The sequence below is a fragment of the Elgaria multicarinata genome, chromosome 4, assembly GCF_023053635.1.
Source record: "Elgaria multicarinata webbii isolate HBS135686 ecotype San Diego chromosome 4, rElgMul1.1.pri, whole genome shotgun sequence".
NCBI lineage: Eukaryota > Metazoa > Chordata > Lepidosauria > Squamata > Anguidae > Elgaria > Elgaria multicarinata.
Window position 1 is genome coordinate 74,671,155 of NC_086174.1, and position 24,292 is coordinate 74,695,446.

The following is a 24,292-nucleotide window of genomic DNA, read 5'->3' on the forward strand; positions in this document are numbered from 1 at the left end:
CAAAAGGGAGATTTACTGACTTGTCCTATTTTAGAAGCGACTGTTTCAGCTCGTTTCCTGGGTTGCTCTAGGAAGTGCTAATTTCCTGTTGCGCTAGCAGTGCATTCTGCTGGCACCACACAAACATTGGAGGTGGGGTGGCAACACTGGACCTAAAATTTACTGTTAAAAATATCTTCTTGAAACTGACAGCCCAAGAAAATTAAGGCTGCAATCCATGTATAGTTACCCTGACGTAAGCCTATTGAATACAGTGGGACTCACTTCTGACTAAATATGCATAGAACTGCAGTTTGAAACATTTCCCCCTTGTATATAGTATTTCCATTAGCAAAGCTGTCTATACACTATACATAATAAATAATGATAAATATAAAGAATGTATCAGTGAGTAACTCAGGCTATGAGGCAAATATTAAACCAACAATAAAATATTCATAGCTTCATGTACAAGTTTGAACTGTCAATACAGAAAAACTTTGCAAAGTTCAGAGGTGTCTTAAAAATACTTCTGGAGCGCTAAAACTAAAGACGAGAACCCTGTCTCAAAGTATTTTGAAGAACCATTGGGTTTTTAAGTGTTTGCAAGAACAATTAATTACCTGAGGTGGGTGACTTGCAACGATCCTCTTGTACTGTTGTACCTTCATTAATATCACAAAGACCTGCTGTAAAAGACAAAGAACACCTTAGATTATTTTTTTTTAAAGTTCTACAGTTGTTGATAACTTTTAATGCTGGCCATTGAAATAATACAGAGGAAGCTTGTTTCCACTAGGAAGAAAATCGACACAGTGGCAATTTTTGCAAACACTCTTGACAAACCTGGCCATGGTGACACATGCCTTAGTTACATCTCGATTGGATTACTGTAACACGCTCTACATGGGACTGCCTTTAAAGGGTGTTTGGAAACTTCAGCTGGTTCAAAGAGCTGCAGGCAGAGTGTTGACTGGGGCTAGTCACAGGGAGCATATAACTCCCCTGTTAAAACAGTTCCACTGGCTTCCAGTTTGTTTCCAGGCACAATTCAAAGTGCTGGTTATGACCTATAAAGCCCTATACGACTCAGTTCCAGGTTATCTGAAAGACCGTATTCTCCCTTACAAGCCTGCCCATGCTTTAAGATCTTCAGGGGAAGCCCTTCTCTCAGTCCCACCACCATCATAGGCATGCCTGGTGGCAATGTGGGAGAGGGCCTTCTCGGTGGCTGCTCCAGTGCTCTGGAGCAGTCTTCGCAGGGAAGCTGGACTGGCTCCCTCCTTGATGTGCTTTAGGAAGCAGGCAAAGACTTTTTTGTTCTGGCAGGCCTTTGGCAAATAATCGGGACCTCTGTCTGTGCCAAGGACTTCTAAAACTGTCATTTTAGTTGTTTAAATGTTTTAAATTAGAATATATTTATATATTTTAACTCTGTATATTTCTATTTATAGGTTTTTAATGTATGTTTTAAATTTTGTAATGCTGCCTTGAGGCCCAGCATTGGACAAAAGGCAGGATATAATTTTGAAGTCTGATGTACTGCCCACAAAGGCCCCACAAAGATCAATCAATCATAAAAGTCCTAATAGCACAGCCTCATCATATACTAACCTAGTTGGGAATTACTAATAATTAATTTACTAATTTTATAATAAATAATATTTTAATTGTACATCACCCTGGGCAACTGGTAGGTAGAGGATGGGATTTATAAATAAAATAATCAATCAATCAATCAATCACATGTGACTTAATTCCTTACTATTGTAGAGATAACTGAATCACAAAATAACTATCATTTTTATTGTGAAACATGTCCTTTTCAGGCTTTCCTTATTCAGGTAGGAACTGGAAAAACGACGTTTCAGCTCATACAGAATACCCCCATGGATTGCAGAAGTTCTCCTTTTTCAGAAAGTTGCCCTCCATATGCAGAGGGCAACTGAAATGTGTGAGGTGGTGGGGCTAATACACCCTCTCCTCACATGTTTAGCATTCATTTTAAAGAGTCATAAAATAATTTGATTCTGATAACATATCATACACTCCAGCCTCCCCACCTATATAAAGCATCACCATGACACCCTAAAACATACTTTTTTTATTTCTAGCATGGCCCTTCTGATAGCCCAAACTGCCAGTTATAGTTTGAGGACGTTGTGTATGGTATGAAAGAGGGGCACACTGATGGTCAAACAGATTTCACAGGGATTTGATACACTACAAGCACCTGAAAGCCTGTGAAGAGACACAGCAGTGGAAGGAGTTTTTCCACCATGGGCAAATATCTCTCACATGCCAGCTTCAATTTGCTGAAAATATTAAAAAAGACTGTTTGTCACTTACTGAAAAAGGGATTTCTATGTGCATGTAAAACAGTACATTGGGTGGGTCTTAGGCACCCCCTAGCGGTCCAGGCAAAATCGCTGCTCCAATTAAAGCTTTTAATTGTCCCTCCCGCCTTTGTACCTCAGTTTCCGATGACAAGCTCAGGAAGTACTGTGATCAGTGAGACCAGTGAAAATATAAACAAGAAAAACAGGACATCTTGCATTCTCTGCAGACAAGACTAGGAAGGAAACAAAGTGTGTCAAAAATAAGAAAACTAAGCCCTACCAGCAATGGAACTAATTACCTAGGGAGGTTGTGGCCTCTCCCACACTAGAGGCATTCAAGATGCACCTGGACAGTCATCTGTCAGGGATGCTTTAAGGTGGATTCTTGCATTGAGCAAGGGTTGGACTTGATAGCCTTATAGGCCCCTTCCAACTCTACTATTCTATGAAAGCAGCTTTAAAGGAATTGAAGACTAGGGTGTGGTCCTGATGTACTGTTTTACATGCACAAAGAAATCCCTTTTTCGGTAAGTGAACAATGGTCTTTTCTCTTGTGCATGTAAACAGCACATCAGGTAGGACATACCAAAGCTTGACCCATATAGGATGGGATCCAAAAGAGTAGTAGCTGCTTAATGTCTGGGAAGGATGTGTTGCAAGACATGCTATCCAAAGGCCATCTCAGCAAAGGCATAGAGGCAGAGCTTATAATGTTTAACAAAGGTGCTAGTATTTATCCAGGTAGCTGCCCTACAAATCTCATGAAGCGGAGCATTAAGATAAAAAGCTGCTGAGGTCATGACTGCTCTTGTAGAACAGGCAAAATATTGGTAGGCTGAGACAACTTAAGGCATTAGCCAGTGGCATTAGAAACCTGTCTTGAAGAGGCAGGATGGAATGACACAAACAGAATTTGACTGACAAAGAGGTTGCGTTATCCCTATATAAACCTTCAGGACTCTCTTGGCATCAAGGGAATGCCATGCCATTTCTGAGTGGTGCACAGGGGAAACACAAAAAGTGGGAATTAGCTCCTGTTGAAAATAAGACTTTAGGACGGAAAGAGGGGTTACTACAGAGTACCAATCATGTTCCTCAAGGTCAGACTCATGACTACATTCCTCTTCATATAGGACAATTAAGACCACATCATACTCCTTTGGGTTAGGAGAGTCCAGATCTGGGTTGGTTTTCTAGGCAGATCAAGAGATGAACCCTGGCCTGAACTGGAGCTGAAGGAGTCTGTACAGGCTGCTATGATGTGGAGTGAGAGCCAGAGGGCTGCATAGTATTTCTAGATGGGGTAGGCATAGAACGGGTTATGGGCTGGACAATGAACCAAGGCATTCTGCATGATTGTTGGGGATTGATAGGTTTTTGGCAGGAAAAAGCAGTGGGCCTGCATTGAGCAGGGGGTTGGACTCGATGGCCTTATAGGCCCCTTCCAACTCTTCTATTCTATGATTCTATGATTCTATTCCCACTGGGCAGTCTGTTGACCCCTGGAATTCCTCAGGGGAAGACTCTGCTGAAATCAGGCTCCTCAAATTGCCAGCCAAGTCTTCCTTTTCCTCATGAGAGTTCTTCATCTGCCCTAAAGTTCCTTCTGGCTAGCTGCCTGGGTAATGACAAAGCAAAAGCTGGGTTTAAACCCAGACTCACCCACTCTTCTTTTTTCTCCTCCTCCCCCAAAGTCTCTACATCCAGGCCAGCCAGGGCTATGTCATTGCCAGCACCCAATCTTACTCCGAGCCCTGTTGAAGAAAACTCTCCCAAAAATTGGGAAATGTGAGCTCCAGATGCTATCGAAAGGCTTGCATCTTCATAGGCTTTAGACGGAAGAGTCGCTTCAGAGCGGATGGGAGGAGGGGCAGTAATGGCCCCATTATCACTATTCCTTCACTCATAGAGGCCACAGCGGAGGCGGCTTGTGAAGAGTCAGAGGGTCAGAGGAGACTGCCAGGAAAGACTTATGTCAAGACTTGAGAACAGACACAGACTTTTCTTTTGCTTTCCCCATAGCAAACGGCAGAGCCGAAGGCACAAGGGGGAAAAGACTGGCCAAAATGGGGGGGGGGGGGAGAAAGACGAAAAAGCCTGAGTCAAAAGAACACAGAGAGGCAGATACACAATCACTTTAGTAAGGCAAAATTGAGGTACAAAGGTGAGAAGGACAGTTAAAAGCTTTAAATGGAGCAGTGATTTTGCCTCGAGCACTAGGTGGCGCCCATGACCCACCTGACGTACTGTTTACATGCACAAGAGAATTGTTTGTTTACAGCCTGGAGATCAGCAACACCAGGTTAGAAAAGAAAAGAAAGCCTTATAGAGCTCACAGATCAACTATAAAATTCTGTGGCAGTACAAGAATTGTGGAAGTAAAAAAGCCTTAAGCACAAAACCTTTGGGCAGAGGAACTTGTATTTGTTCATTAACTGATAATCTCAACAGGGGGTTTGGAATCTTATTTCCCTCATTTCTTTTAATGTAGATGATGTAGAAAAAGACCAGAAAAGAAGGAAGCAGTAGAAAGTTTGGAAGTGGGGAAGAAGATGCGAGGGAGACTGGAGCAGGCAGGCACCATCGGGGCCTGCTTCAGTTGGACCCCCCCCCCCCACAGGGCTAACTGACATCTTCACCCTGTGGGGAAGAAGGAGCTGTTGGTTTGCCCCTCCATTGGGAGATGAGAGGACGGAGCAGGGCCTTCCCACCAGCCTAAACAGTCTCCTTAATTTCTTTTTATTTTCTCCCTCTTCCCTCCCCATCCACTTTTCCTTGTGTGTCACGTCTTTTTTTAGAATGTAAGCCTGAGGGTAGGGACTGTCTTCTTTATTGATACATTGTAAGCCGCTCCGAGAGCCTTTTGGCTGAGGTGCTGGATAAAAATACTCCAAATAAATAAATAAATAAATAAATAAAGTTTGGAGCTTTTCTTCACAAAGCTCTCTACCAGTACTTGCTTCTCAGCAAACTCACTGTGGTTTTGTACAGAACATTTGTTCTTGAAGCCTTAAAATCTAGGGATGGGAGAACCAGGGATGTCCGAGTTCACTGAAATTCTCCAAGCTTTATTTCAAAGCTCAGTTCAGCTCACCTGCACCATGAGGACAGCTCTGGTCACTTTTCCTAATCTTTAAGGAACCACTGAAAAGAGCTTTAAATGAAAAATTATAAAACCATGTTGTACCCTCTTCAGAACTTTCACGTACAGAAGATCTAATTATGAAACAAATTGCTCTAAAGTAGTAAAGTTGTAATAAAATAGAACATTAGTCAGGATTTTAACCTGTTGGGTGCTTTACTGTAGTTTTAATTTTTGTGAACTGCCCAGAGAGCTTCGGCTATTGGGCGGTATAAAAATGTAATAAATAAATAAATAAATAAATAAATAAAATTTCAGGTCCCTGTGCTAAAGAGTTTCTGCATGTTCAGTTGGGCTTCAGAACCAACACCCCACCCCCTTCTGATCTCAATACATGAGCAAAGCAACTGCAATATGATATGGACGCTTGTGAGGCCCTGGTGCCTTCATAGAAACCTGGGTCCCTGCCTGGATGTGGGCCTCTCTTTGTGCCCAGCATTGGGGGCGGGGGGAGGAGAAAGGAGTGGAATTGGGGGTCAGGTGGGCCCTGTGTGTCTGGAAGCATCTGCCATGCCCACTGCTCTGAGACACATATGCCCTTTGAACTAATCTGTATAGGCTGGGTGGCTAACACTTTCAATTACAAGACTAAACAATGGTGGTATGCATTTTAGATATAGAATGAGAAGTAGATGAGATGGCTTATGCCAGCCTATACAAATGATGTGGTTCTTTTGGGTTGAGCAGCTGCATTACACTGCATAGAGGAGACACAGTGGAACTAATGCTACCTTACATACTACCCAAAAGGCTTCCGTAATACCTGACAGGTACAAGTATAAGGATAGGATGTGCACCCTTAGGCGCATGCAAAAGAGAAAAATAATTTCCCAGCAATAAAAAGTATTGCTGTTAAGCTATTATTACGTAGAAAGCACTAAAAACAAATTTATGGCCTTTGAAACACTTGTATTGAAGGCCTCAGAAAAGCATAATGTAACAGCATACTTTTTGAACATTGTGTCACAAAACTGTGGCCCACCTTGTAGCCTTATAATCAAGAAGTTGAGCAGAACTGAACAAGCAAATCTGCAGCTTATCCATTTACTAGCAAACTGCCAGTAGGAGCTCCAGGGAAGAGTTATGATAGAGACAGATGCATCAGTCCATCTAGTACTAGAAGATAACAAGATGCAGTTCCCAATACTGAGCTGTTTAATGACTACAGAGGGATTGTTATACACGTAATGCTAAATGACAGTTTTGCACTATGTGCGCAAGCTGGAGCAGGCCAGAGCAAAGTTTCATGCTTGTATGCTCACCCATCCCCTCTCTTCCTACAGTGTATCTAGGAAAATGACTTCACAACCATTTAATTTCACTTTCCACTAATCCGGGGTTGTCATTAGTTTTAAACAAAAGCTGGTGAGTTAAACAAGCCAGCTTTTTAATTCATAGTTTAAAGTGGGCTTCTTTAGAAATTAACCAGTTTGTTTTAATCCACAGTTCTAATCATTAGCCAGGATTAGTGGAAAGTGAAACTAAATGATATAGTCCCAGAGCCAGGCAGGATTTAGTTACCCCAGTGAGTGCAAAAGCTTAGTGATTTTTTTTTGTTTATATATGACGCAAGTGTCTCAGAAAAACGAGTCTTACAAAATTCCAGTGGTGGTGGGGGCCTGCGTGATGACATCATCAATATGGCTGCCATGCTATTATGTAGTTGCCACATTTAAATATGCATAACTTCTCACCCGTTTATGCTACAGAGATGATTCCCCCCCCCGAAATTCTTCTCCTAGAAAGGAAGGGACTTGTTCCAGCTCATCTACATAATGCTAAACCATGGTTTAGAGTTATGTATGCTATTCTTTTATAACAGAGCCCACCATATTCAGGCTAGGGATTATATAAAATGATTTTCAGTGCACTGCTACCATCACACTGCCAGAAAGATATACCCAAAGCTGCTTCTTGAATAGACTATACCTATCTACAGGCAGCACTGAGTGTAGGGAAATATTTATTAAACCATTCATCTAATCTGACTGTTTTAAGGAATATGGGTATCTAGCACGCAAAACATCTTCACATGCCATTAGATTATTTATCCCCTAGTGCTCTTTGGGAGGCCCAATCAGAGACTAATTTAAATTGACCAAAGTACAGAAAGTTTATAAAGAAATCAGGTATGAAAATAGTTACTCTACAAGAGTACTCATTGGACTAAGAATTTAGGACGCAAAGAAACTTGAATTCTGTTATTAATGTCACTTTTCACACTGACTTGCAAAATAGATGAACCAGCAATGTGGTGGTTCCAGTCGTGATGGAATGGAAGCGGAGGCTAAAAATGGTCACGACTTAAATTTGTTAGCTTAGATTTTGGTGTGGCATAGGGCAAGAATGCAGACACTCAATTGGGAAGCCAACTTCTGGCCAATAATACTAATTCTAGCCTGCATGCTGTGCAACATTGGTTTGTTGTTGTTTATTTGTTCAGTCGCTTCCGACTCTTCGTGACTGGTAGGGACACTGGTAAGGGTGCAGAAATCTTGGTCCCATCATGACGCAAAGCTGCAGCTTGGTATGTGGCAGACATGCCAGCCTCTGAGCTAGGCTGTCACCTTGAAGCAACAACTTAAGATCCATTATGGCAGAAGCAGGGAATCTGTTGCTACAGATTCTGTTGGGCTGCAGTCAGCATGATCAGTGGTCAGAGATGATAGGGGTTGTGCTGAACATCTAGACTGCCAGGGGTTCCCCACACCTGCCTCATGAGGACCCTTTGCTTGCTCCTGCTATGGATCTGGCCTGATGCCCCAAGCAATGGCAATGAAAAGTTGGGTAAGAATAAAGAACAATGCTATTAACCACAAAGTAACAGTACTGCCACGAGGAAGGCACACCAGATTTCTTTATTAGAGAAATCTGTAATAAATGTGAGTAAGACCTTCCCAGTACTATCAGCTGGCAGCTAACCTTTGTCCAGCACAAAATAGGGAGAGTGGGCAGGGATGTGGGTAATGGCAAAATGAAGCTGTGTTCCAGGCCCCAGAGCCTAGGAGAAAAAACAGAAGTGGAAGGCTCCCTCAGGTCTGTTGCAAAGCCCTGTTCCTGGAAGTCATGTGAAGCAGCTGGCTGGCTCCAGGGGCCACATCTGGGCTACAGTGTCTTGGCAGCAAACTGAATCAGTATACTGCTGACTGCATGCCAAAAAGAATCTCAGTGGCTCCCCCTCCCCTGTGACAAACACAAAGAGAGGCCCCCCAATAAGTGGGGAGCCAGGACATCTTGGTCGCATTGACAGCATAACAACAACAGTATAGAATTGTAAAAATAGTATAAAAATAAATCTTTGCCAATATATAACTGATAAAAGGTTAACAGAAATGTGATGAAAAATAAATTTTGCATCTTTTTCTGTACCAGAAAGTATAGATTTGTTTAAGATTTCTATATTAACTAAGTGCTTATTGAAAGTATGAACACCCCTGCTTTTTTATAGTGGTGCTGTGGGAACATTTGTATTGTTGTTGAGTGTTTTCTATTCTCTGTGTGTTTATTGTATTTGTCCTTACTTGAAAATCAATAAAAATAGTATTAAAAAAAAATTCAGATGAATGAATGCATATAAACCAATGAATATATAACCCAAACCCGGAACAATGTTATGAGATGACTTACTTATATAAGAGGTGCGAAGCTTTTTCACAGACTCTGAATATAAGCTAGAGAGGCCGCACATGCAAGAAGCCACAGCCAGCATGCCTTAATGAAGCAATGAGAAAGGAAAGACAGACACCAACATAGTATGTTTGAAGACAGGAAATTCTGCTGCAGAACTAGAAGATTTGAGTACACTATGTATTTGTCAGAAATAGAACCTGTTAAAAAGTAACTAAAATAGAACAAAAAAAATTTTTAGTTGGCAATCCTATACACACTTACCTGGGAGTAAGCCTCGCTGAGCACAGTTGGGCTTACTTGTGAGTAAACATTCATAACATTGCTTCATCAGTGTTTTAAAGTTATGCACACAACAGATTTTTACACACTGAATTTACAAATTATCTTTTATAAATATTAGACATGTAGGAACCTTTACATTAATACAATTCACAAGATGTTAATGACAGAACAAACAATCCCTAGTAACTAAACAGTTGCTTCATTTACGAGAATTTAATGTGAATATCTAAAGCATGCAGACTGACTGACAGTTATTCTTTTAAAATGAAGCATACAATTAGTAAATGACTGGGTTCAGATGACAGGATAACCAACGGTGGGTTAAATTGTAAGCGCTTGGTTATTGTGTCATACCACAATTTGTTATACAGCTGAAAAAAACAACACTGTGCACAGTTGATTATTTGAACAACCTTTGGTTGTCATGTGTCGGGCACTGTTGACTATTTCGTTGCACACAGTTGGTTATTTTCAGCAACTAGAGTCCCCAGGCAAGAGTAATCACTTTGTTTATCACTGTCAAGGACCAAGATTTCATACTCTGAGAACCAATGGCTTGTAATAGGGTTGTTTATGGTGGCTTGTCATGATGTCAGATCCCCACAGTTGTTGGGAATGTCTAGAGAGCCGTCTGGCAAGTGGGCTGAAAACCCCTGCCACCCCTCGCGATCTTGCTAGAGCCATTGGCAGATTCTCCCTCATCCCTTCTTAGCATCCTCCGTCTCAGGATAGATTTTTTTATATATAAAAAAAATCACAGAAAACTGAAGAAAGAATACTGGATAGTGTCCAGAATGTGTATTTATTTATTTATTAAAAATCAGTCCTGCACAAGAGCACAGGGATGAATGCCTCTTGCTAAGAATTTTCTGTAATTTCCCCTTCAGTTTTACTGCTCTGCCATGAAATTTTCACTATTTCCCCGTTTTACTGCTCTGCCATGGAATTTGTGTATTTTTAATGACCTGCCTCACTTGTCTGCCTTGAAATTTGCATGTTTACCTAGCCACCTCACTTGTCTGCCTTGAAATTTGCGTATCTTTATCCACCCAGTCCCCATTTTGCCTTAAAATGTGCATATGTTTACCCACTGAGTCACTGCTCTAACTTATTTATTTATTACATTTATATACCGCCCCATAGCTGAAGCTCTCTAGGCGCTTTACAAAAGTTAAAAACAATGAACATTAAAAACAAATATACAAAAATGTAAAAGCATAAAAACAGCAATATCCATTTAACTTGACATTTCTGCATGTTTAGCAATCCTGCTCTCTGCTTTGACAAGTAACTTGACAACTAACAATAGGGACCAGTGGAGGAAGCAACAAGCCCGAAGGGGGAAGGGAGTCGAAAACAGCTGCAAGAGGAAAAGCTTTAGGGGTGGGTGTTACTATTTCAATAGAATGTGAAGCAGCTTTTAAAAATGGGTTTTTGCTAGCAAGGGATGCACTGAAGCGGAAGATGAAATTGACAAGGACCTTGACAACAAAGGTATCAGTACTTTGGGCTCAGTGGCAGGCAGACAATCCTGCAGTCCTGTGCACTTGGTGCAAGACCCCTAAAATTAAACAAAGTTTAATTCTCATATTCATAAGGGCTCAGAAACATAAATCTTTTTTGGTGAGGGAAGGGAGTTTCTGTCGGGAACCAGCAACCCCAATGGACCAATTGTAAAAAGGGTGCTGATTTCTGCCACAAAGGCCCCTGGGATATATATCAGCAGTGGCTGGGAGAACTAAGAGGGATGAGCAATGTCAAACTGCCTAGTGGGCAATAGTCTCTCAAGAGTAACAGACAATCTATCCACCCACCGTGGCTTAATGTGTTTCGTGTGAACTTGCCTAATGTGTCAATACCAACCCTATTAAATTAAATGTAGTATGCAGAAATAAATGTGTCCAAACAGGGAGTGGTATCATGAAATGGCATTTTTGTATGGAAAATATTAAGTAAAATATTAAACTGAAAGGTGATAGACTACAGGATGTGACACAAAGTAAGCCACTTGTTTGCACAATGGATCAGTAACAGATTATGCCAATCTAGACATAGTTTTAGGAACAAGATAGTCTTCTTCACAGTCGGATGAGATGTCTTCTAAATGTTCTCAGCATATACAGCCTTTGACTTACTTTTCACTTTCAAGGAAAAAGTTAATCATTTGCTCTTCCACATACAAATCAGGTAGATGGAGGAGCAGTACACATTTTTAAGAACAAATATTAAGTGTTGTAGCATACCTCCAGATGGTTGTCTACTTTTACGTGGAGATCGAGGTTCCCTCCTATAAGGATCATTAGAACCATACAATTCAATGGTGCCAAGGTTTAAGAGCGTGGTCTTTTGGATATAATCAACCATTGCGATGCCATTACAATTTCCAAAAACTACTCTGAAAGAAGATTTGTTGGAAAGAATACAATTCCAATGAATGGTTGCTATCCAAGTATATACTTACAATTTTACTGAAATTCTTAAGTAAAATTTTGAAACACAGTTTTACATTGAAAAACAATATGAAAAGCAGTAGCTGATAATAAAACAGAACTCCAGTTGACTCTGGAAATAGCTTATCTGTGACTTTAACTGACCCAAAATGATCAGTGTCAATTGATTACTCAAGGATTACAGTGCTGTTGTTTAGCAGTGTAGGAACAAACTAACAACTGCCGTGTTGAGTTGTGGTAGACTTGGTTTTATTTATTTTATTATTTATTTCCAATAAAAATAGCTTAGAGCAATAAAACTCTAATAAAATATAAACCCTAAACAACCAGTAATATATATAAAAAAACAGCAGAACCAGTAGATAGTGAAAAAGCAATAGTGGGATTTAGTTCTGAACTATGTTGATTACCTGAAGAAGCACTTTCACATCCACATAATGGGAGCCTGGAGCAAGCCACCATCTGGCTGGAGTAACAGAATGTCTAACTCCAATCCTTTCTATTCCTACATCACCATTGCTTCATCACCACTGAAAATCCCTTGCTCATACTCCTCCCTCTTATCTCTGGGTCCCCCTTAAATATTAATAACCGGGTTTGATAGTCCAAGTTCCATCCTTCGGCCTTCTGTTCTACGTTTGCCTGAATCTTTACACCTGGCAGTCCCACAGTGATCTACTTCATTCTCACTCTTTTCTCTCTGGCAATTGACTCTCCTGGCCACATGGACCCTGGCATCTTTCTCTGCACTTCTTTCCCCATGCACTCTACCCTGTCTGCTTTGATTTTCGAGTAATTGTGCCATTTACTGTAAACATGGATTGTGTGCTTTAATAGTCAAGTCATATTGCTTCTACATCAGGACTAAAAGTTTTAGGAAGATAAAATGCAACAAAAAATATACTTACAAGCCATAAGCAGAGTTGATTGCAAGGCTCGTTATCTGCTGAGGAGGTTCTCCACTCACCCATACTAACTGGATAACCAGCTCAACCTGATAGCCTGGAGACTGTTTGAGGGAAGAGTTTTTAACTCTGCAACAGAAATGAAAGGCAGATAATATTCACCCTTGTGAAAGTTTGCCAAGATAATAAAACTTTCTTAAGTTTTACCAAAAAGGGAGTATTTTATATTCATTACTACAACTTATTACAGCTGTTGAACGTGAGCATTGGGCTTGCACATTTCTGCTTTCCCTGAACTTGTATGTACTGATTGCTTAATCAATCGCATTTAATAAGGTTTCTAACCTTGGTTTGTGAGATATCTGTGGTTTGCACAAACCAGTTTGTTCAATTCAAATGAAATGGCAAATGATAGTTTGCTAAGAATGTAGACACATGTTAAGCAGTTGGTACACATGAGGGACTGTATGTGAGTAAAAGCTTCATGCCTGCTTATTCTCATAATTCCTAACTATGGCTTGATTTTACATCTGAACATACCCAGTATTCCCAACTACTGTGGATTAAATCCACTGTATTAGAAGACAAATTGATCTTGCAATTATAAAATGGCAGAGTTTAAAGATTAAGGGGGAAACGTTGCATTATATAATTAGAAGTATATTATAGGGTTACCACCATATCTTTATGCAGCACTTTATTCTAAGAATTCAAAGCACTTATTACACATTATATCATTGTTACAATAAAGCTGAAAAATGACCAATGTATTATCTTTAGATGTTGGGGGTGATTGAGAAGCAAATTATGGTGGCCATCCCAGATGCCAATGATTCACTTTGGAGTTTCGCTGCAGTGGAATTATTGCTACTCTCTGCAAAAACTCAGCAGAGAGGAATCAGGTGGCTCTACTCATTAATCATCATCATTGACTGGTGAGTTGGGCTTGACAGTTAGTAGCTACACTGGATGGACTGAAATTTGAATTAGGGACTTCAAGCTCCTAATTCTTAACCAGTGTCTTCAATGTGAAGGAATAAGAATTAAATAAGAAAAGGAACAGTAAAGTGAGGTAATGCAAGAGGTTTCTAGACAAAATGATTGCAATATAGGAAACCCCAACTTCCAAAACCAAATAGGACTACCGGCCTACAGGTCTCTTTGAAAGACTGAAAACCAATTGCTTTTTAAGAAAAAATGCTTATGCTGTTCAGGAGTTTACACCTCCCAAAATGTGTGTTGTGGTCTTAGTTGGCATGTGTTTGAAGAGTACAACTGCCCCCTCCCCTGAATTAATTTTACTCAACACATTTATCTTTAACTAGTTAACAAAAAGGAGAAAATCTTTAGGTTAATCGCTAAGCATAATCTGTTTAATGATATAAATATCCAATGTGTAAAGAAACTAAACACTGAAGAAGAATATTTGTTCAAGATTCAGCTGCTTTAAATCAAAATTTGGTAAGTAGAGCAACTGAGGGACATAGGTTGGTTCAACTGAATATATAATTACATTGTACAATGATACAAGCACAATACATATGTTTTCTATTGTTGTACTTTTATTTTACCATGTACTAGGAGAAAGTGTGGATAACCGCATCCCAAAGCAATGCATGTCAAAAGATATTAGTGTCTTTTTACAAATCTTTTCTACAACCAGATTAAATTGTCTATGAAGGCAAGATACAATATTTAGAAACACACGATGCCTACCTTAAACATGGGACATTATCACGAAGCCCATCAGATGAGCTGCTGCTAGTGGATGGATGAGACTGGGGAGCGATGGATTGAGGATTAGAACCTGTGCCGGGAGTAGGCAGTGGTGGCACTTGCTCAGGATCTGGAGATTCTATATAATTTATTTCATACAATAGCCGTACTTCGAGCATCTGCAAATGACAGTGAAGCAGACACAACACACACAATCCTAGAGTTATTGGTAACTGCAAATTTTCCATTTTGGTCCCAACAATTATTTATTATGTTATTTTTATTACATTTATATTCTGCCTTTTTTCTCTTGCAAAGAGCCCCAGGCAGCTTACATGGTTCTCCTCCTTTCCATTTTACCTCAGAAATGGAACTAGTGAGTTTGAAATAATATTCTTCCTATGCAGATTATCTGCAGCATTCTACACTAGCTAAGGCCTCTGAACTACCTGCAAACAGAATAAATTGTAATAGTCAAATCCTTACTTTAGAGTAAACAGTCACTTACACCTAGCTCACTAGCCTAAGTTGGTAGAAAGATACTCTACCAGCTGAGAATCCAGGACTACTATCAAGCTTTGTATTTAGGAGCAATGTAACTCAATTTTAATCATACTTATAAAAAAGTAAGCCCACTGATTTCAATACGTCTTATTTCCAAGTAAGTTTGCATAAGATAGTAGCCTTCAAAACACAATTGCCTATTTAATGAACTCTAGCATTAATGGAACACAGGAATGTGGTAAGGTACATCTTGTTAGCTTTTGAAGCCGTATGTCCACTGAACTCAGAAAAACAAAACAAATCAGACAAAAAATAATCAAGTTACTATTACTAACTTATATACTGTCTCCATCAGGAATTTTGATAAATATTTAACAGTATGTCAAATAAAGATAAATGTCATTTACCGGAATGACTTCTGTTGAAATTTCTTGTTTGCTGAAACTGTAAACAATGACATGTGCAGAAACGCCTGCTATGCACAACATCCTGCTTTCTGGACACCATGAAATGATTTGAATGGCATATGGGTCTTCGTCCACTATGTCTGTGCTAGGCCTGTCATCTTTATTTCGAGATTTTTCAAAGACTTTAGCTGTTTTTAGTTTGTATAGCACTTGCAATGTTACTAGGAATTAAAAAAAATAAAGTTGATTATATGTGCACATCTTTTTCAAAAAAAAATTCTTCCTTTGTATATAAAAAAATAGTTCATAAAAAGCAGTTTTGAAACAAGGGTTATATTAGACTTTACTTACATTTCCATTTATATAGACTGGGATCCAGAGTGCACAAATGTAAACATCTCTACATGGGCAATGTGTGTGTGTGTGCATGTGTATCACTGATACCGTGGGGAACTAGATGACAAACCCACCCACCCCAAAAAAACCCAGCTTTCCACGGTCCAAGTAATGTCAGGGTGCATAGTCATGCCCCTGATATCAAGGTGCACAGCTATACCTGCTGATGTTATTTGGTTCCAAGCCAACGCTCCTGAAGGATCACACAGCTGTGAAGTGCCTTCACTAGATGCAGGCTTATCCCATGTGCAGCAAAGCCATCCAGGAGTGAAGTGCAGTCCCCTTCACACCAGGATTCTTTTCCAGCCAAGAAAAGCATGTGCGCACCGAAGTATCCTTGGCAGAAGTGCTGGATGGAGGAGTGATCCTTCACCCAGTGACTTCAGCAGGAAAAGCATTTAGCACAGGATAGGCACCAATGTGCTCCTGGACACTTTTCCAGGTGCCCACCAAGGTGTCCACCTATACCTCACTTTAAGAAAAACTCATTTTCTTACCAGTAGCTATGAAACAGGGTTCTAGTGGGAATCCTGCAGTTAACTCCAATCAGCGACTGGAGAAGAAGTAAAGATCCCACTCCACACTGTTCACCCCCCAACTGGGAGAAGGAGCAGCATGCAGGGACTTTCCTGGTTTCTCTCCTATCACAGATCTCCCCCTTTTCTCTCCAAGCATCTCCATGGGGAACGATGGAAGGAACCTTCATTTACTTTTCATTGTATACATTTAGAGATCAGGTTAAAACCTTCTTCTTTAAGCAAGCATTTAATTTTTGATCTGTTGTTTGATTATTAATTTTACTGCTTCTCTATGTTTTGAATATTTTGTGTTTAATGTTTAATACTGTACTATTATTTTTTGTTGTTGTAGAAGTTTGATTTTATCATTGTAAATCACCCCAAGGACAACTACCAGTTGGGTAATATACAAATCAATCAATCAAACAAACAAACCAAAACCTTTCCATCCAGCACCTTGCCTGGGGAAGCTTAGGTGCACACATGGTTGGAAGAAGCCCACTGAATGTGTAAGAGGGTTTCAGAGTTTGTTCATAACAGGACAGATAGCTATTATGTATGATTATCTCAAATTAGCTACCCAGTTAAAAGTATTAAATCCATCTCCTCCATCAACCTGCTTAATGCCTGCCTTGGATATCAATGCTCCAATTCAATTGAAATTAGTTGTGTTTAAGTCCCATTCAAATCAATCAGACAATTTCATCAAAACTAACTTACACATTTCAATGGAACTTAAGCATGACTGACATGAGCCTTAATATTCAAGTGAACAAGATGGAAAGGAGACAAGTAATAGCAGCAGTATCACATTCATAATACATTCATAATGCAACACATTTTGAACGTTTTTTTTCCTACAGGAACCTTACATAACTTGGCAAAACACTCACTTGCAGAGGCATCCCAAAACTTGATTGAGCCATCCGCATGCCTATTAAAACAGGAGAAACTTTAGAGAATGGACAGCAAGCATAATGAGATTTAGGTCATTATGTAAAATTGATATTGCAAAACCATATGGCTCCACTTGATTATGTTTCGTAGCTTCAACATTTTACTAGCAAAATGCCCAGCATTACCATGGGTACATTGAGTGCTAAGATAAGGTTTGTTTATTGTATGGAGTCTTGGAGAGATGCAATGCATCTCTGTGCACTTTGAATACAGTGACATTTCATGCTTCCAAGAACTTTCTGGTGGTTCAGTACATGATATACAATGCTAGGTTTAGAAAAAGATTTTGCCATCAATGCAGTGTTATTATATGTAGAGTTTTGTTTTTCTAATAGGAGCCAGTGCTAGCCATATGGAAGAGATAAAGCATTGCACTTGGGGCACAACAAGAATGTGGGATAAACTCACTTCTTGGCCTGGTGACCTTAGGATCTGGGAAAAACACCAGTGCTGACTTCCTTTTAACAATGTTACAGGTTGTAGAGTATTTATTTTGCTTCACAGAACAAATGAATACCAGTTGAAATTAAGAGTTGTATTCAATGATGTCATTTAATTAGTTCAAATGATGATGTGCTAGTGTCCAGCGGACTCCCCCCACGCCTGCCTCCCCAGCCCTAGCTGGCCGAGCCACTACCCTGCCCCTGGTTTGAGGCATTGCGTGACCTTCACGGCCCGGCGAGCTGCCATTGTGCGCAACAATGACAACTCTGGAAATTGCATATTTTCAAAGTTGCAGAAAGGGCAGCTGTAAAGGACTCATTTATGTAACATTAATGGAAAATTACATTAACAATACAATCTTATATATGTGTTTACTCAGAAGTAAGTCCCACTGAGTCTAATGGGATGACATAAGAAGGATAATCACTCACCTCTATAATGCAATGAAACAATGCTATCACAAATGGATACATATATGGATATCTGGTCTGCTTTTGTTGATGTTTATACCTTTTTTTCTTTCTAGCATGTTGTATTTTCATACACACACAGAGTTCATATATATATATATATATATATATATATATATATATATTCAAATTGATACATTTGAATCATATAGTTATATTTTCCTTTTTTATTGTTTTGTTGAAATTTATAATAAAAATAATAATTTAAAAAAGAGTCTGAAGGGCTTACTTGCAGGTAAGTGGGTGTAGGACTGCAGCCTAAATATACTTTCTCTGGATTCTGAACAATATTGCATCTAATTTTCATAATTTTACAGAACCAAATGAATCTGCCATTTCACTTTTGCGTTGGTGTTCATTTCATAATAATACTTATAGAACCCAATTAAAGGGTGTGCATGACATTTTGTGTATAAAATATATAACAACTGGAAACTTAAAAAGGCTTTGGTTTATTTAATTCAGAAATCTATAGGTTGGTTTTCCACATATGTCCAATAAAAAAATACATACCTCTAAATAAAATAAAACGTATAAAACTTTTCAAAACTTATTCAAAATAAAAAGAATCTCAAAAAGCCTACCTAAAATGTTGTATGTTTCAGTGTGTGTGTGTGTGTGTGTATTTTATTAATTAAATAAACTGAAGCTGGGTAAAGGTAGGTGGTTTTTTGGGGACCACTGGAAAAAACCCATCTGCTCCAGATGTCAATAGGGAAACGATTATCTTGCTCATTTCAACTCATCTGTTGTATGATAGGATTTATAACAGAAATTCTTATCTTCTGATACACAATTTTCTCCACAGATTTAGGATATTTTACTTTTGTATTGAACATTTATATTTCTTTATATCAGCAGTAGGTAAAGGCTTGTAAAATTTCAAAAGGAAGGTGGGCATTTTGAATGGGAGGACTCCAGCCCTTCTCTAGTCCTATTCTCTTCTGATATATTGCTCCCCTCCCCCTGAAATATGGTCCAGGAATGGGGTGGGGGCCAAAGGAAAAGGAATTAATTGTCTTCCTTCCTTTCACAAACCACATATTGGTTTTCGATGCATTGCCTTCTTTACCTAACCCAAATTGGTTCCTAACATTGTTTCACTCTGAGCAAGATAGTTCAGTGATATTACCACCCTAAATTATTTGGAGCTTACAATATATGCAATTATACATATTAGAATCTCCTTTGCTCTTGCAACCTCCAGTGAATGTCCATCTTATTACTTACCCGGTAATAATGATCTCTGGATAACTCTGTGTGACCAAACCCCAGTTTCCACCATTGATAGGCCATTCCTAATTAAACAAACAAGTAGATTAAATCCAAATACATGGAACACTACTGCCTAGAAATAAGGATATTCACTCTTTTTGGTACCTTCTTACTATAACCTTGACGCTTCTGTCGAGCCCCAACTGAATAAAGTGCTGGAATAAGGTCCACAGGACAATCGGCAAAATATTCACAACAGGTGACTGGAGATTCATGTATACTCAAAGGATAGGGATTCTCAAATATAGGATACCTTTAACGAGGAGATAAAAAATGAGGCCAATTATATTATGTATAAACCTATATAGACATTTTGGTATCACTTCCCCCCGCCCTCCAAAGTGGATTTCAACTATGACAATGTCAACAGAAAAGTAGTAAATGAGTGCAAGTGACAATGGAAGCAAACAAAAAAGCTGAAATATTTACACACTTGAAGAAATATCAATATATGAACTTCGTTAGAACACTAGCATTTTTGGAACAAAAATGTGAATCTAATTGTAAACGCTACAAACTATTTTGTCATCTACCCTGCAGTTATAAACATGTGACCAAATTTTACCTCAAAGTTAAAATTATCTTTAAGGTGTGTTAAAAAAAGAACAGAACAGAAAGAATAGCAGTAAAATGAAAGAAAGTGTAAGGAAGGCAGAGTTTCACGCAATCTTAGAAACAAGGTAAATTAAAATATTCAGTTATACAGTTCAGTGTACATTACAGACCCAGGTCACACATAGCAGGCCTGTTCATAAGCATGTCGTGGAAGAATGTGGACACACATGACACTAAAACAGTTACAATGGAACAAGCAATACTGATCACATACGCAAAAAATGGGTTATATCCAACATGGAAAGAGTGGACTTCTGCACATGAAGTGGGACTTCCCCCTTCCTCTTCTCCCACCTGTACATCCCCTAGGTCTGCTCCAGAGTCTATCAAGCCGCTGGGGTATACTGGTGGTGGTGGTGGGGTTGCAGGGAGGAGGGGAAATCTGTTCTACCGGTGGTGTCGGCTCCACTAGCACAGCTCAGAGTATACTATACACAATTATTGTAGAAACGAATTCACTCTGACCTATCTTAAGTTCTTCACTTCAAATTAGAATCACAATAAAGTAATAATTAAAAATAAAATAAACTATTGGAAGCTCTTTTCAATGGTTCCTAAAAACTCCAGTAAGTCAGGTTTATAAAAAATGGACTCTTGCAGTGCAATTGCTCAGAAGACCCCAAATGCGGAGCTTTCAGTTTCTTATGCCAGCTTGGCTTGGCTGAAACCGGCATTAAGGAGCCATGGAGGCAGTCTTTGCCTCCATGTCCTCCAATCTCCAGTATTTCTGCTAGATGGGCTTTTCAGTGAGGGAGTTCCAGAGGGTGAGGGAAGGAAGTTGGAGAAGGCACGGGATAACTAGTCTCTGCTCCGCCCACAAGAACGCCCCATTTCCAACCTCAGAGAGACAGCTGACGCAGTTCTTTTTGGCTGCTGGGTGGGAGGGGTCTGGAGTTGGATCTCTGCCCCCCCCTGAGGTCAGAGCACTGTCTCAAAGCTTGGAGGGCTATTACAACCAATCCTGTGGTCTCTGAAGTGCTTGCCTAGGCCCAGAGGATTACTCTCGTAATGGCTAACAATATCTGTAATAACAGCATGTAAGAAATGACCACCTCAGTATAATCTCATTATATTCTGAATTCTTACCCATTTTGTGCAAGATCAATAAGTACTAAATCTTTTTCTAGAAGAACGACCACAGCATATGGCTCTTGGAAATCTAAAGAAAAACAAAACACAACAAAATGGAAAACCAGTTAATAATTTTCTTTTGCTGAACATTTATCCAGCTTTGAGTTTTGTGAGGCTTGATTCAACACATTGGCATTAATTAGTAAAAATAAGAGATTTTCTATGTGAATGAACATGTTATAAAAGATCAGAAAAAAACTCAAACTTTATTTACAAGATCTCATACCACTTCTTACCAAATCTTTAATACTACCTTCCAACTAATGATCCCAAAGCAGTGCAGAATTAATAAAAACAAGAACCATTAAAAAAAACATCCTATTGAGCAGTTAAAAAAATCACTACCAAATACACAGTCATAAACAAATCTAACACCCTCACCAGGAATCAATTCTGAAAAGCATAACTGAATAAGAGTGTCTTCCACAGAACAGCATTAATGAGAATGGCTAACAGAGGCTAACAAAGGCTAACAAAGCCTTTGATGGTTAAACTCACTGGCACATTGTTTTAACTGTTTTTAAATTATATATTGTTTTAACTTGGATCATGGTTTAATTTGTTTTTAACTGTGCATATTTATTGTTTTATACTGTATGTTTTTATCTGTTTTATACTGTATGTTTTATATTGTATGTTTTTATCTGAGATCTTAATGATATAGGGCAGGATATAAATGTTTTAAATAAATAAATAAATAAATAAACAACAGGAGGAGTGAAAACAGATCCCACCCTTTGCAAACAACCCCCCCCCCACACACACACTTTTGGTGACTGGGTGGGGACAGGACTGCAAAGTTTAACTAATCGTATCTAGGAGAAAACAGCAGTACTCATAATAGCAGTTGACTCCCTTCTCTCCCCTGTCAAATATTACATCCTTCCACTATCATCAAGAATGAGGGAAATGATAAATAAGGAACCATTTCTATTGCCAACTCAAAGTAATATTAGTTGACAATGATGTTATTACTGCACCAAATCCGATTATTGAATATTTAATACTGTGATATCATCATGTTTGCAATGTAAACCCTGTCTGGCTGCAAATTACACTGTCAAGAAGCAGCAGCCCTTGTGGAAGAACAAGAATGGTACCGAAGCTCTCCAGAAGGGCCACAAACAATAGGTGAGCAGGTGTAAAGGAGGAAAGCTTAGTGGGGTTTCAGGAGAAAGTTCTTGGCACTCCAAAAGAAGCCTTTTCATGCCAACAATGTTTATCTGCAAACATTTAAAACAGCCCTAGGGCAAAATGAATTCACAGAAGGGCATTCTAGAACTTGGGGAGTATCATGTCTTGCGATTGCCACTTCACTGAATATATGCAATTCTGTACACTTTTTTTATTAGAGAACTGCAGTGCGAAATTTGGAGAAGTGCAAAAAAACAAAGGATGCCTTTTCTGGTTCATGTGTTAATTCATGAACTTTAAATCAGGTCAGTTCATATTAAAATGTGAAATACATTTTCTCCCATCCCAACAACCTACTGGCACCATTGGCTGGTCTTAGCTTAACCTGTGCTCTTAAGACAGTAACATACTGCAGAGTTGGCTTCCATGATGCAAGGAATGCCTTTATTTCTAGCTGCCTCACCTCCACTGCCTTTTTCTCATTTTAAACACAGAGTTTGAGACTCAATGGTGTGAAAATCAAAAGATAGTTCAATGCTTTGTTATCTTTGGTTAGTCTAATATTATATTGTTTCACTGTCCCAGCAATAAAAGGAAGTTTTCAAATACCCCTAATCTTTGATAAAGTCTCAAGCCATCATCTGGCATAGACTTCCCTAACCTGGTACTCTCCATATTTTTTGTACCTTAACTCCCATCAGCCTGAGCCAGTGTGGCCAATAGTCAGGAATTCTGGGAGTTGAAATCCCAAACACCATGTTTGGGAAGACTGGTCTGAAGATTGGGAATTTACCATTGATTTGCATACTCCCCTTTTCCTCCTCTATGGTTATTGTCAACTTGCAATAATCAGACATCGAAATCAAGCACTATTCTCTAAATTATGGTTTGCAAACTCACTTGAGTTGAGTTGAATTATGAGTTTTGAATGAATGTTGAAGGCAACATGTACCATACAATACAATGTACCATACAATAAGGACTGAGAGAAAGCTGCAGAATCATGTACATTTGAAATTTCCCAGCCTTTGAGTGTGAAATTCCATAGAATGCTTTACCTTGTTTTAATAGTACTTGTGAAAGTGAGTTAACATGAAGGAAAAAGAAAAAAAAAGCTAACAAAAGAGTAGAATGAAGAATAAAGAAAAAGAGAGAGAACAAAATCAGTTCAGTTGCCTCAAAAAACAAGATGAAGGAAAAAGCTACTGCGGTGGTTAAAGAGAAACTGAGGAGAGAGACAAGAACTAGGCCAAATGGACATGCACAGAAGGCAACAGAACTTTCAACCAAGAAAGTTCAGTTCTAGAAAATTTACAAAGGCTCAGAACCCATATGCATGATGGAGGGAGTTCTTAACGCCAAGTTCTAAAATGAATTTTGTAAGGTACCAAGTTTCATTTTAACCTGGACTAGTGTTGACCACGAGTAACACTGAAATAGGGCATAGGTTGGAGATACTTGCAAAAGGAGGAGGAAGGTGGGGGAAAGACTTATACAACTCCCCATGCATGTACATCTGAACTGGGAAGACCTCACTTTAACCCTACAATGATATAACCAGGAGACAGAATTCTAGAATTGAAGGAGCAAGTGAAAATGATAAGAATTCGTTCACAACCTACCATTAGGGTATGGAGTTTCACAGAGGGTTAGAAAATCAACTATTGAGTAATCCATTTCTAAAACAGCAGTGCTCTTCCCATGCATAACTGTTAAACAGGGTCTTCTTCCTACAGTGTCATATGATAAACCACCTGATAAGATGATAAAAGGTTCTCTGGAAAGACAGATAAGCCAGTTAAGATGATGAAAGTTTGCATTAGAGTGACATATGATTCCATTGTCATCAAACTATCTCAGATTAAAAGAATAACCAAGGCAAAATATATCTATACACACACATACATTTATATGCACCTGTTGTGCAAGAACACAAGTTTGCTCAGTGGACTGTGCCCTATTTTAAAATACACTGAATTACTCCAAATTTCACAGTAC

The 24,292-nt window shown here is 39.1% G+C and overlaps 1 protein-coding gene across 7 annotated transcripts in view; it reads right to left on the minus strand.

Annotated features, from left to right (window-relative positions):
* STXBP5 (syntaxin binding protein 5) overlaps positions 1 to 24,292 on the minus strand; it is a 129,412-nt gene that overhangs the window by 30,060 nt on the left and 75,060 nt on the right. For all 7 annotated transcript variants that reach the window (XM_063124561.1, XM_063124564.1, XM_063124562.1 and 4 more), the window contains exons 10-19: positions 23,917 to 24,071; positions 21,116 to 21,188; positions 19,520 to 19,667; positions 19,370 to 19,437; positions 17,162 to 17,202; positions 15,355 to 15,575; positions 14,444 to 14,622; positions 12,731 to 12,856; positions 11,616 to 11,767; positions 603 to 668 (exon numbers count right to left, since the gene is read on the minus strand). In XM_063124561.1, coding sequence (XP_062980631.1) covers positions 603 to 668; positions 11,616 to 11,767; positions 12,731 to 12,856; positions 14,444 to 14,622; positions 15,355 to 15,575; positions 17,162 to 17,202; positions 19,370 to 19,437; positions 19,520 to 19,667; positions 21,116 to 21,188; positions 23,917 to 24,071 — 1,229 coding nt within the window. The remainder of the gene's footprint in view (positions 1 to 602; positions 669 to 11,615; positions 11,768 to 12,730; positions 12,857 to 14,443; positions 14,623 to 15,354; positions 15,576 to 17,161; positions 17,203 to 19,369; positions 19,438 to 19,519; positions 19,668 to 21,115; positions 21,189 to 23,916; positions 24,072 to 24,292) is intronic.